Raw genomic sequence first — 12,486 nt, forward strand, 5'->3', positions numbered from 1 at the left:
AACAGGTGTGTGTGTATCCAAACAGCACCATTTCAAAAGCATAATGTGGTCGATCTCATCTAGAATGGAGTGAAAGTCAACCAGATAGTTGACATGAAGCAGTCCCGTAATTTTGTTTTTACGTACGACTTGGTCTGCCTCTCTTGGCCCCAATAGGTATTGCATACCCACACTGACATGGAAAGGGATTGAAGTTTTAACAATGTCGAATATAGTCCATTGCTTCGTGTTTTTGGACTTCCTTAATTGTCCAGTCTGTAGACCAACTGACATTGTAGAGCCAAGTGCGTCATTCATTTGTTAGACCACAACTATTCTGGCATTAAGGGCAGACCTTTCCCAGTGCAGCAGTGTAACAATATCTGCTCTATCCCAGTCAATTGTCAGCCTGGACAAGGACAGCTCTTTTCTTGTGACAATGCTCTCTGTCAACTGACTGTATATACACACACACACCCCATTTCATACAAAGAGGTCTCTGTTGTGGTAGTTGGAGAATCAGACACTAAAAGTGACAGTAGATTGAATTGTGGGGTCTATCACCAACCAAAAGACAAACCATAACTTTGGGCTCCAAGGCACTGCATCACTGCTGCCTGGAATTGAACCAGGGTCTATCACAACCGGCTGTGAGTCCCATGGGATGGCACACAATTATCCCAGCATCATCTGGGTTAGGGTTTGGCCGTCATTGTAAATAAACATTTGTTCAACTGATTTGCCTAGTTTACTTATTTATGTATCAATGAAACCAGTGTAAACTGGGTGGGGAGGTAGGTCAAAAACAAAGCTCTACGATAGCAAACCTCGCTTTGGTGTTCAACTTCCACTTACTGTATTAACGTCAACTGGAATGCTGTGAATTTTTCCTTTGTTCCAATAAACAAAAAGGAGTCATGAACAGTAAATTGATTTTAATCATTAAGGTCAATGTCCTCATTATTGAAAAATAAATTAGTCAAATTAAAATGCAAAAAGACATTCGGCCCACTCATATTCCAGAAAGCATTGTCCGAGGTGGAATTGAAGTGCTCTAGCCTGGAGTTTGTTTACATACTGGTATAGTAGAAAGAAAATACGCAATTTTACATGTAAGACCAATCACAAAACATTCCATAACAAATCACTTTTAGGCCAATCCCCCCCCCAAAAAAAAGCCATAACACTATAAAATGTATACAAAGTTTCAATGTCATATACATCATGCCTTATTTGTAAAACAAAAAAAGACTGTACAAACTGGCACGTTCCTAGGCGAGACAGTTGTGGATGGAATTGGTACTAAGGTGTTGGCATAAATGATCAGTGCTGTATTAAGAGAAAAACATGCTAGATTTGCAATACCTTTGATCACTCCCACTATACTTGTGGGTTTAAGAAAAACAAGTTATATGGTCTGAATATTTCCCCGCTAACCAATAGCTTGAACTCTAGGACCTATTCTAGCACTATGTTGACCTAATACCATGCAGTGGGAAATACTGGTAGGTAGACGCTAAAGCATGTTCAGTACCTTAAAAACAATGAGGCTCAAATGCTTCCTAAATCCACCACAGTTAAAAACCAAACAATATCAGAAGAGGGGGAGGAACAGACTGGCTTGGCTACAGTATATGACCATGCAGATAGTTCAGCTTGCTTCCAAAGGCACAGCGTCAGAGCTGCATTTCCCTGAATTTCCCTTGAAACCCAAGCAACTGCAATCTGTTTAATGACAGTATTAGAAACTAAAACCGAGCCAACAAAACTGACAACTCTTCATAATTTAAAATCCTGGGTGGGGGTGGGGTTGCATCTACAAAATGGCACATTCGAGAAATGGGTCCAATTTTGGTAAAGGCAGGAGAAGACTGGCAACTCCACTTAACTCACTGATAGTCTACCTCCCAACAGAAGGGATCTGATAGAGAAGCCAGCATTAACACAGGACACTACAGCAGACGAGGTTGGCTGGGGGTGGGTATACTTTGGTTTGCACAGTTCTAGGACTTAGCACACTGAGTGAGTGAGTGGGTGAGCGGATGGCAGAGAGAGAGGGGGGGGGTCAGTGTGACTTGGCGTGCTGCGTGACCGGTTCTGTCAGACTGGCTCGGATGGAGTTGACCACAGTCTGTCTAACGTTATCCTCCATATATTGCTCACTCAGAGGCTTCAACACCTGGAGAGGAGAGAGCACAGGGGGACATGACTGAATCAAAATCAATAGAAAAGAACATGACAATAAGGACAAAGGGAGTGAAAGGAGTGAAAAAATATTTACCATCCAACATGCAGACCGAAAACAATGATCGTTTAAAACAAGATTTCAATGTAAAAACTCAGATCATGGCAACTGAAAAAATATCTATGAAGTGTCAAGATGATTTATGATGTATTTACAATCAGATGATTTATCAGAAGAGTAGGTCGAGTGCCAACCTGCGCTCTACATGTAGGGTGAACCAGGCAGACAGCATCCCTATAATTAAGACCAGCCCCATAGGCCACAAGGAATGACAAGAGCGGAATGCAGATGCATTTGGAAATAAAGAGCCAAGCAGCTAGCCAGAAAGGCTAGTTAGTCAGTCTTGTCATTGTTGTTTGAGGATAGTTTCTTTCTCTGTGCTGCTGGTAGGAAAAAGCTCCATGTGATTCGACTCTTGGCCGACTCGAAGAGTTTGGAAAGCACCTGCAGACGGGAGGTGAGGAATTAGCAGAGAAGAGCAACGTCAGCAGAGAGACAACCAGACAACCAAATACAAAGAGTACACTGAACTGCACCAGGAACATGGGCAGGAAGGGAAACCTCCACCTCACCTTTCTGGAAGTCCTCTGTGAGGCAGAGAGGAGAGGGAGAGCAAGATCAGATTAAAGAAAACAGATCACCAGCTGATTGGACAGGGAAAGGGCAGGCTGATTGGATAGTAAAAAAAGACAGTTAAGGTCACATGCACAAGTATACTTAAATGCATTTCTTGCAAGCTCTAAACCAGGGGTGTCAAACTCATTTCGCATCGTGGGCCACATACGGCCTAGGGAGATGTCAAGTGGGCCGGACCATTAAAATTATACCATACTCTGCTATAAATAACCAAAATATCATGTCTTTCCTTTGTTTTGGTGTAAAGAAGCACAAGAACATTAGGAAAATATTGAAATTTAATGAACTATCCTTTTACAAAACATTTAATGAAACACCTCATATTTCCTTAGACAAATGTGCAATTTACTTTTATCATTCACAAATATGCATTGCAACTGATCCCACTGATTGTACAAAGGCACAAAACTTTAATTGGTACTGAAAAATATAGTAATGCACTTTAAGATTAAATGAGACTTTTAAAGAAAGGAATTTTTAAACCACTTACACATACGCATATAAAATCTAAATGTAATCCCTGCGTACACCTTACAAACTAAGGAGAGTGATTTTAAATGTGTAATGAAGAAAGTGTTCGCCTGTCCTGTAAATCTGTAAACTTCATACATGAAACATACATACACATACAATACATACTGAAAATTTATGGAGTTGTATGAACAGTAGAATTCCATCACACAACTTTTGTTTTGAAGCTGCTGACTAACATTAAAGTGCACATTTTTTTAAATCACCACAGTAAGGATTCATCTTCACAGAGCTGTATTCTTTCAATGCAAACAGTATCTAAGGCAGCATTTTAAAGGTGTTAGTCTAGTCTGGACTTGTATTTGTTCCTGAAACTTGGCATCTTTTGGCCTGTACAAGTGCATCAACACCAGGTGTCATGTCCTGACTAGCTGTCACTTTCAGAATGTCATTTAAGTGCTTGTTTGTGAGCCTTGAACGCATTTTTGTTTTATTGATATTCATCACTGAGAAAATTTGTTCACAAAGGTAGGTTGTCCCAAACATGCACAAAATTTTAGCAGCCAGGGCTGTTAATTTGGGGTACCCTGGTAGTAGATACTGATAAAATCTGTCCAGACCTACAGAGGCAAATTTGCCCTTCAAATCTGCATCACACTGCAAATCAATTATCTCTAGCTGAATTTCGACCGGCAGATCAGAAGCTTTAACTGTGAAAGGTGAGCGAAAAACTGAAAATTCTGTCTCAAGTTCACCAAATACCTGAAAACGTTTCTCAAACTCCCGCAGTAGTCCTGCAATTTTGTCTTTGTACCGTTTCATGTCCGCATCAGGTCTGGTCACACACACATCTCTCAGACAGGGGAAATGAGCAGGGTTGCCATTTGCCAGTTGCATCTCCCACAAAGTCAGCTTCAACTTAAATGCATGTATGTTGTCAGAAAACTGTGTGACAACTTTTTTGCGGCCTTGCAACATTTTGTTCAGATTGTTCAAGTGTTCAGTAATATCAACCAAGAATGCAAGGTCCCGTAGCCATTCCTGAGATTGTAATTCCAACACCGGTTTTCCTTTTTTCTCCATGAACTGTCCGATTTCCTCTCGTAGATCAAAGAAATGCCTCAGCACAGCGCCTCGGCTTAACCATCTCACTTCAGTGTGGTATGGCAGGCTGTGGGTAATGTTGCTGTCGCTGAGAAGTTTGTCAAACTGACGATGGTTCAGACCTCTGGACCGGATGAAATTTACAGTGCGAACAACCACCTCCATGACGTGGTCCATTTTCAGCGACTTGCAACACAATGCCTCCTGGTGCAAAATACAGTGAAATGTCCAGAAACGATCTCCTCCATTAAGGGCTTGAACTTTGTCTTTGAACTTTGTCGCGACACCTGCTTTCTTTCCGACCATGGATGGCGCGCCATCTGTAGCCAGGCTGACAGCGCGGGACCAGTCCACTCCAACTCTGTCCAATGCAGCAACGACAGAGCCGAAAATGTCCACGGCTGTTGTGGTGTCCATCATTGGCACCAACTCAAGAAACTCTTCAGTAACAGTCAATGTCTCATCAACTCCTCGAATAAATATGGCCAGTTGGGCCACGTCTGTGATGTCAGTGCTCTCGTCAATTGCCACGGAAAATGCAATAAATGACTTGACTCTCTGTTTCAATTGACTGTCTAAATCTGCCGATAGTTCCGAAATCCTCTCTGCTATAGTATTCCTCGTCAGGCTAATATTGGCAAAAGCTTGTCGCTTCTCGGCACATACAAGTTCAGCCGCCTTCATCATGCATCGTTTAACAAAGTCACCGTCGGAATACGGCTTCGATGCTAATGCTATTTCGCTAGCAATTAGGTAGCTGGCTTTTACCGCTGCTTCACTGACTTCTTGGCTCTGGATGAAAGTTGACTGCTGTTTCCTCAGACCCGCCAGCAATTCGTTAATCTTATCTCTTCTCAGTTGTCCTTGCAAGCCGTCATATTTTTCGCTGTGATGAGTCTCGTAGTGGCGTCGAATATTATATTCCTTCAATACCGAAACTTGTTGCAAACACACCAAGCACGAAGGTTTTCCGTGCATCTCTGTAAATAAATAGGACGTGGTCCATTTTTCTTTGAAAATTCTACACTCCTTATCTACTTTTCTCCGTTTGGATAACGACATTTTGGCTAATGAGGTATTAAGGTATTAACAACGTCGTAACAAGCAGCAGATGGCGCATTGATACCGTCTGCTGTTTTCAGTCTGTCTCAGTGATGCAGCTTGTCTTCTACTCTGATGGAAAGAGTGCGCCCCTTAGCGGATAATCCATGAATTGCAGCGAATTAAAAATATTAATTCCATGTCTTTTATGCATTTTTTCCACTTTCAAATTATCCTGCGGGCCTGATCGAACCTCCTTGGGGGCCGGTTCCGGCCCGCGGGCCGTATGTTTGACACCCCTGCTCTAAACCCAACAATGCAGTAACCAATAATGTACAAAAAAATAAGTTAATAAAAACTAGTAAGCCAAAGTATTCTGACCCCATTTTTTCACGATATAGCCTTATTCTAAAATTGATTAAATTGCCCCCCCCTCAATCTACACACGGTACCCCATAATGACAAGGCAAAAACAGGATTAGAATTTTTAGCAAATGTATAAAAATTAAAAATAAATCGCATTTACTTAAGTACTTTGTTGAAGCACTGTTGGCAGCGATTACAGCCTTGAGTCTTCTTGGGTATGATGCTTCAAGCTTAGCACACCTGTATTTGGAGAGTTTCTCCCCTTCTCTGCAGATCCTATCAAGCGCTGTCAGGTTGGATGGGTGGACAGCTGCATAGCTATTTTCAGTTCTTTCCAGAGATGTTAGATCAGGTTCAAGTCCGGTTCTGGCTGGGCCACTCAAGGACATTCAGAAACTTGCCCTGAAGCCACTCCTGCGTTGTCTTGGCTGTGTGCTTAGGTTCATTGTCCCGTCGCCCCAGTCTGAGGTCCTGAGCACTCTGGAGCAGGTTTTCGTCAAGGAACTCGCTGTACTTTGCTCCGTTCATTTTTCCCTTGATCCTGACTAGTCTCCCAGTCCCTGCCGCTGAAAAACATCCCCACTGCATGATACTGCCACCACAGTTCCCCGTAGGGATGGTATTGGCCATGTGATGAGCAGTGCCTGGTTTCCTTGAGACGTGACGCTTAGTATTAAGGGCAAAGAGTTCAATCTTGGTTTCATCAGACCAGAGAATCTTGTTTCTCATGGTCTGAGAGTCCTTTAGGTGCCTTTTGGCAAACTCCAAGCAGGCTGTCATGTGCCTTTTACTCAGGAGTGGCTTCCGTCTGGCCACTACCATAAAAGGCCTGATTGTTGGAGTGCTGCAGAGACAGGAAAAACTTACAGAAGAACAACCATCTCCACAGAGGAACTCTTAAGCTCTGTCAGTGACCATTGTGTTCTTGGTCACCTCGCTGACCAAGGCCCTTCTCCCCCGATTGCTCAGTTTGGCTGGGCGGCCAGCTCTAAGAAGAGTCTTGGTGGTTCCAAACTTCTTCCATTTAAGAATGATGGAGGCCACTTTGTTTAGGGACCTTCAATGCTGCAATGTTTTAGATCTGTGCCTCGACACAATCCTGTCTCAGTGATCTATGGACAATTTCACCCACCTCATGGCTTGGTTTTTGCGCTGACATGCACTGCCAACTGTGGGACCTTAAATAGACAGGTGTGCCCCTTTCCAAATCATGTCCAATCAATTGAATTTACCACAGGTGTACTCCAATCAAGTTGTATAAACATCAAGGATGATCAATGGAAACAGGATTCACCTGAGCTCAATTTCAAGTATTATAGCAAAGGGTCTGAATACTTATGTAAAGACAGTATGTTTATTAAACTTCTAAACCCGTTTTTGCTTTGTCATTATGGGGGTATTGTTTGTAGATTGCTGAGGAGTTTTTTATTTCTTTTAATCGATTTTATAATTAGGCTGTATTGTAACAAAATCTGGAAAAAGTGAAGGGGTCTGAATACTTTCCGACTGCACACAGGGTCAGTTCCATTCTATATTTACAATGTGCAGGGATACTGGACAGATAGAGGTAGATATGTATAGGGGTAAGGTGACAAGGCTAAACAGATAGAGATGCAGTAGCATATATGAATGTAGGGGTGTGTGTGTGCGTGCGTAGAGTTCTGAATGTGTGAATAGATACAGGGCAACAACAACAACAAAAAATACAAGGGTCAACTCTGATAGTCCATGTTGCCATTTTGTTAGCTAGATCGAGTTTGGGGCTAATGGGGAACTAGAGAGCCCCTAGATATCTGGAATCTGAGGGAAGGGAATCAACGTCACAGACAGGGGAGACAACTAGGAGGAATTCTGGAAAGTCACTCGTCCTAAATAAAAACACTTACAGTACTCTAATTCACTTATCCATACTTCTATCTTTAACATGAAAACACCCACCTGTTCCCAGAGTGTCTCCGCCAACAGGTCTATGATGGTGCCCACATCTCTGAACTCCCCTGAGTATTTTACATAGGCCCACATGCAGAGCATCATGAGGGCCACGCCCATGACCAGGTTGGCCAGCATGGCAATAGTGTTCATTCCGATGAAGCCGGTCAGCCCTGAGACGATGTAGGTGGCGAACATGACGACGAACAGCGTTGCGGGCGTGCGTGCGGCATAGAAGATGTTCTTGCCCTCGTTGTGCTTGTGGAAGTTGGAGTAGGCCTCATCCAGCACACCCTCCAGCTGCTCCTGGTATTTCTTGCAGAAGTCCTCTCCACCCATCTTCTTCACGGAGCGGAACTGACGCACCGAGCACTCCTTGACCTCCTCATGGCAACGTTCCAGGTCTGCAGGGGCAATGTAGGGCTTGTCCCCTCCACACACCTACCAGCGAAACACCACAGTTCAGAAACCAAACAATATTACACCGTCAAACTAGGGGTGAACAAACCTACCATTTCCATGCTTTTGCTGTACGTGTCTTTTGCTCCAGCAACTGCTGTAAGGTTGTTGGCTTCAGCCGTTGCCTAGGTAACATGGTAGAAAATGTGAGCACAGTCAAACTCGGGAGGGTTTGAGCGGAATACGAGACTCCACAGGCTTGCTCAAAACTATTAACATCAATGTTGAGCAAACCAATACAGACCTGTAACATGGACTTGGGATGAGGAAGCTCCTCCCCTTGATAGATCTTTATATAGGCCTGGGAAGTAAATGTAGAGAAATTAATTTACGTTGTAAAGAGAAGACATTTTTAGAACACTTTCAGGCATTTCCAGTATGTGTGTCGCCATGGGAGATGCAGAGCGCTTACTCGCCTTAAAATACTCCACTAGATCTCTGCAGGTCACTTTCGCCCCTCCAATCTCCTTCTCCACCAGGTTTTCAGGAGCCAGCAGTAAGGGCACCAGATTGCTCAGCGCCTCCTTGAAGTCACCATCAATGTCTACACAAACAGTCAGAAGCATCGTAAAGCCCAGAGCTGTCTCCTGCCTGGGTTAACTAAGCTTCCTCTCCACTTCAGCATTTCAGAAAAGGGTCAGGGAGTCACTGAGGATGGGATAATGTTGGGTGGATGGGGTTAGTGTCATATGGACGGGGGCCAGGGGGTGGAAAGGATAATTCTCTGTAGTGCAAGGCCTCACCTTTTAATCTTCCGTCAAACATGGGGTTAGTGGCCACCTTGAGGCCAGGGTGGGGCAGTAGGAAGCAACCGATGTTGGAGAAGCAGGAGTGGATATGTTTCCTCACAGTCTGCAGCTCCTCGTGCTGGTTCTGTTTCACCTGCAGAAACAATCGCCACAGCTGTTACATAATATCCAAGAAAGACACTGGTCTTTTGTCCAATGCTACCCCACAAGTGCCCAATTGGAACATGATACCCAACATAACACAAGTCAACGCTTCCATACACGCGGCTCAGCTGTTACATGCTACCCAATAAGACGCTCAGCTGTTACATGCTACCCAACACATGGCATACAGTGGTATGATATCTACACTTCCAGATCCTCCTCTAAGAAGTGATACTGCAAGTCTCTTTCCATTCAGAGCTAAACTGAACAAAATTACTCATTACAATGCATCCAAGATTTTGAATTCAAACTACTTTTGTTCAAAACTGTAGTGGAAATTCCTCTCCTGAAATGCCACACTGGACTAGATACCATGTTTAAATTTGGAGCAGCCCATTTTAAAATTCTCCTTCACAGGCCTCATTCTCTCCTCCAGACCTACCTGCAGTCTCTTCTCTAGAAAGCGGTTCCCTCCCTCCAGTCCATAGTTGTGTTCGTATGGATAGCTCCAGTCTCTGATCAGGAACATGAGTGACTGGAACACAAACACAGGGTTACTGAGAATCAGTGCTCAGAAAGGACAAATGTGCTCGTCAAAACTGTTGAGTATATTGAAGAAAGCATATCCATTTTCAGAACAGTAACATACCTGAAAGGGTTTTAGATAGATTTCCTCCAAAGCAAGCCGGCCGTATTCTGTGAAGAGCTAAACATACGGAGTAAAGACAATGGATGTTAGTCATCATAGCCCCAACATTGTTTTCAAACACTAACAAATGTGTAACGTTCTTAACTTCTTGTCAATATGGGGGCGCTGTTTTCACTTTGGAAAAAATCGTGCCCAAATGAAACGGCCTCGTACTGTTCTAGATCATACAATATGATTATTATTACTATTGGATAGAAAACACTCAAGTTTCTAAAACTGTTTGAAATATATCTGTGAGTAAAACAGAACTCATTTGGCAGCAAACTTCCATACAGGAAGTGAAAAATCTGAAAACGAGGCTGTTTCAGGGCCTGCCTATTCAACTGGCTTTTATTTATCGATATGCATGCATTTCATACGCCTTCCACTAGATGTCAACAGGCAGTGGAAGGTGGAATGGGGTGTCTAGCTTGATCTGAGGCCGAACAAGAGCTTTTGGAGTGACAGGTCCGGTATTTGCTTTGTCTTTGACGGCGCGCGGGGAAGCTCGACATTGTCTTCTGAAAAGCGTTCGGTATACACGGCGAATATCTCCGGCTCTGATTTTATTTGATACATGTGATAATAACATCATAAAGTAGTTTTTTTCAGCCGAGTTTTATCAGTTTATTCAACGTTTATTGGGACTTTTGGGGATTTCCGTTCTTTGCGCCAAGAGAGGATGGGAATGTTAGCAACCTTGGCTAGCATTGTGGCGCGAATTCGACAGAAGAAATGGACATTCTAAAACCAAACAACGATTTATTCTGGAAATAGGACTCCTTGTACAACATTCTGATGGAAGCTCAGCAAAAGTAAGAAAACATTTATGATGTTATTTCGTATTTCTGTGTAAAATGTTGACTCCTATTCTCCGCCGTTTTGGTGAGCGCTGTCTCACAATAACGCAAGCTGTATGTTATGGTAAAGTTATTTTAAAAAATCTAACACAGCGGTTGCATTAACTTCTTGCAACTATAGGGGGTGCTGTTCCGCATTAGCATATTTGGGTCTCCAAATTAAACTGCCTCGTGCTAAATTCTTGATCGTACAATATGCATATTATTGTTATTATTGGATAGAAAACACCTTCTAGTTTCTATAGAAGTTGGAATTTTGTCTCTGAGTGGTACAGAACAATTTCTACAGCACTTTTCATGACAGGGTTCAGATTTCAGAAATTTTTACCTCTGATCTGGAGTCTGTTTTTAAGGCGACAGTGAATGCTATGAAGAAACCGACACTGCCTACGTCTTCCTCTGGGTGTCTGTACGTCATCACGTTTTCAATGAAATCGATGGGACATTCACAGCCATTATAAAAGACCAAAATGTATAGAGACCGCCCTTTCTCGTCGTGCGCCTGAAGCGTGAAGGCCATCGGACTTGCCTCGTTCCAAATCGTTTTTTAGAGAGTGATATTTCTCCGGTCATGTTTTCAGTCGTTATAGTTGTTAAAAACATCATAATGTAGTTAATTTGAACCGTTTTATAGCAATTTATATCCGTTTAGTGCGATTTTGAGGAATTTCTTTGTCGTGCCCTTTTTAGCTTTGGAAACGTTTCGGGGTGTCGGTCGTTGGTGGTGGACATTTCGAAGGACAGAGGACATCTATCGACCAAAAGACGTTTATAACATAGAAAGGATACATTGCCCAAGAATATGATGGAAGAACAGCTCAAAGTAAGCAATATTTAATATGATAAATTGTTGTTCTGTCGAAATATTTTAAACGCATATTTCGCCATTTTGTTTGGTATAGCTTCACCTGGCGAACCCTGTATTGAAAAGTAAGGATAATTTTAAAAATGTAAATCAGCGGTTGCATTAAGAACTAATTTGTCTTTCGATTCCTGTCTACCCTGTATTTTTTAGTCAAGTATATGATTAGCTTTCAATTAAACTAGATCACTCTGATAGATGACGTCAGACATATTGAGGCTTGATTTCCTAGTATTTTTATTGTGTAACCACGGTTTTGTATGGCTAAATATGCACCTTTTCGAACAAACTGTATATGTATGTTGTAAAATGATGTTACAGGAGTGTCATCGGAAGAATTCTGAGAAGGTTAGTGAAAAAATTAATATCTTTTGGCGGTGATTACGTTATAGCGCTCTTTGGCTGGAATCGATGCTCTGGTAACGTTTGCACATGTAGTATGCTAACTTATCGATTTATTGTGTTTTCGCTGAAAAACGCTTAGAAAATCTGAAATATGGTCTGAAATCACAAGAACTGGGTCTTTCCATTGCTATGCTTTGTCTATTTTTATGAAATGTTTTATGATGAGTAAATTGGTCATACACGTTGCTCTATCTAGTAATTCTAGTGGATTTGTGATGGTCGGTGCAATTGTAAACTGTGATTTCTACCTGAAATATGCACTTTTTTCTAACAAAAACTATCCTATACCATGAATATGTTATCAGACTGTCATCTGATGGTTTTTTTTATAGGTTATTGGCTATCAATATCTTAGTTGAGCCGAATTGGTGATAGCACCTGAAGGAGTAAGAAACTGATGGAGTTAGAATAGTGGTGTATTTTGCTAACGTGTTTAGCTAATAGATTTACATATTTTGTCTTCCCTGTAAAACATTTTAAAAATCTGAAATGGTGGCTTTATTCACAAGATCTGTATCTTTCATCTGGTGTCTTGGACTTGTGATTTA

The 12,486-nt window shown here is 42.2% G+C and overlaps 1 protein-coding gene across 5 annotated transcripts in view; it reads right to left on the reverse strand.

The window, feature by feature from the left end:
- Window positions 1-899: 899 nt before the first annotated feature.
- Window positions 900-12,486, reverse strand: part of atl2 (atlastin GTPase 2) — a 29,663-nt gene continuing 18,076 nt past the window's right edge. For 3 of the 5 annotated variants that reach the window (XM_071393476.1, XM_071393475.1, XM_071393474.1), the window contains exons 6-14: window positions 9,773-9,829; window positions 9,566-9,658; window positions 8,974-9,112; window positions 8,647-8,774; window positions 8,475-8,531; window positions 8,284-8,355; window positions 7,781-8,212; window positions 2,419-2,811; window positions 900-2,158 (exon numbers count right to left, since the gene is read on the reverse strand). In XM_071393476.1, the coding sequence (XP_071249577.1) occupies window positions 2,554-2,811; window positions 7,781-8,212; window positions 8,284-8,355; window positions 8,475-8,531; window positions 8,647-8,774; window positions 8,974-9,112; window positions 9,566-9,658; window positions 9,773-9,829 (1,236 nt within the window). In that variant the 3' untranslated portion in view covers window positions 900-2,158; window positions 2,419-2,553. The remainder of the gene's footprint in view (window positions 2,159-2,418; window positions 2,812-7,780; window positions 8,213-8,283; window positions 8,356-8,474; window positions 8,532-8,646; window positions 8,775-8,973; window positions 9,113-9,565; window positions 9,659-9,772; window positions 9,830-12,486) is intronic. The other 2 variants (XM_071393478.1, XM_071393479.1) reach the window with 2 other exon arrangements.

Source organism: Salvelinus alpinus, chromosome 3 (genome assembly GCF_045679555.1).
Source record: "Salvelinus alpinus chromosome 3, SLU_Salpinus.1, whole genome shotgun sequence".
Taxonomy (NCBI): domain Eukaryota; kingdom Metazoa; phylum Chordata; class Actinopteri; order Salmoniformes; family Salmonidae; genus Salvelinus; species Salvelinus alpinus.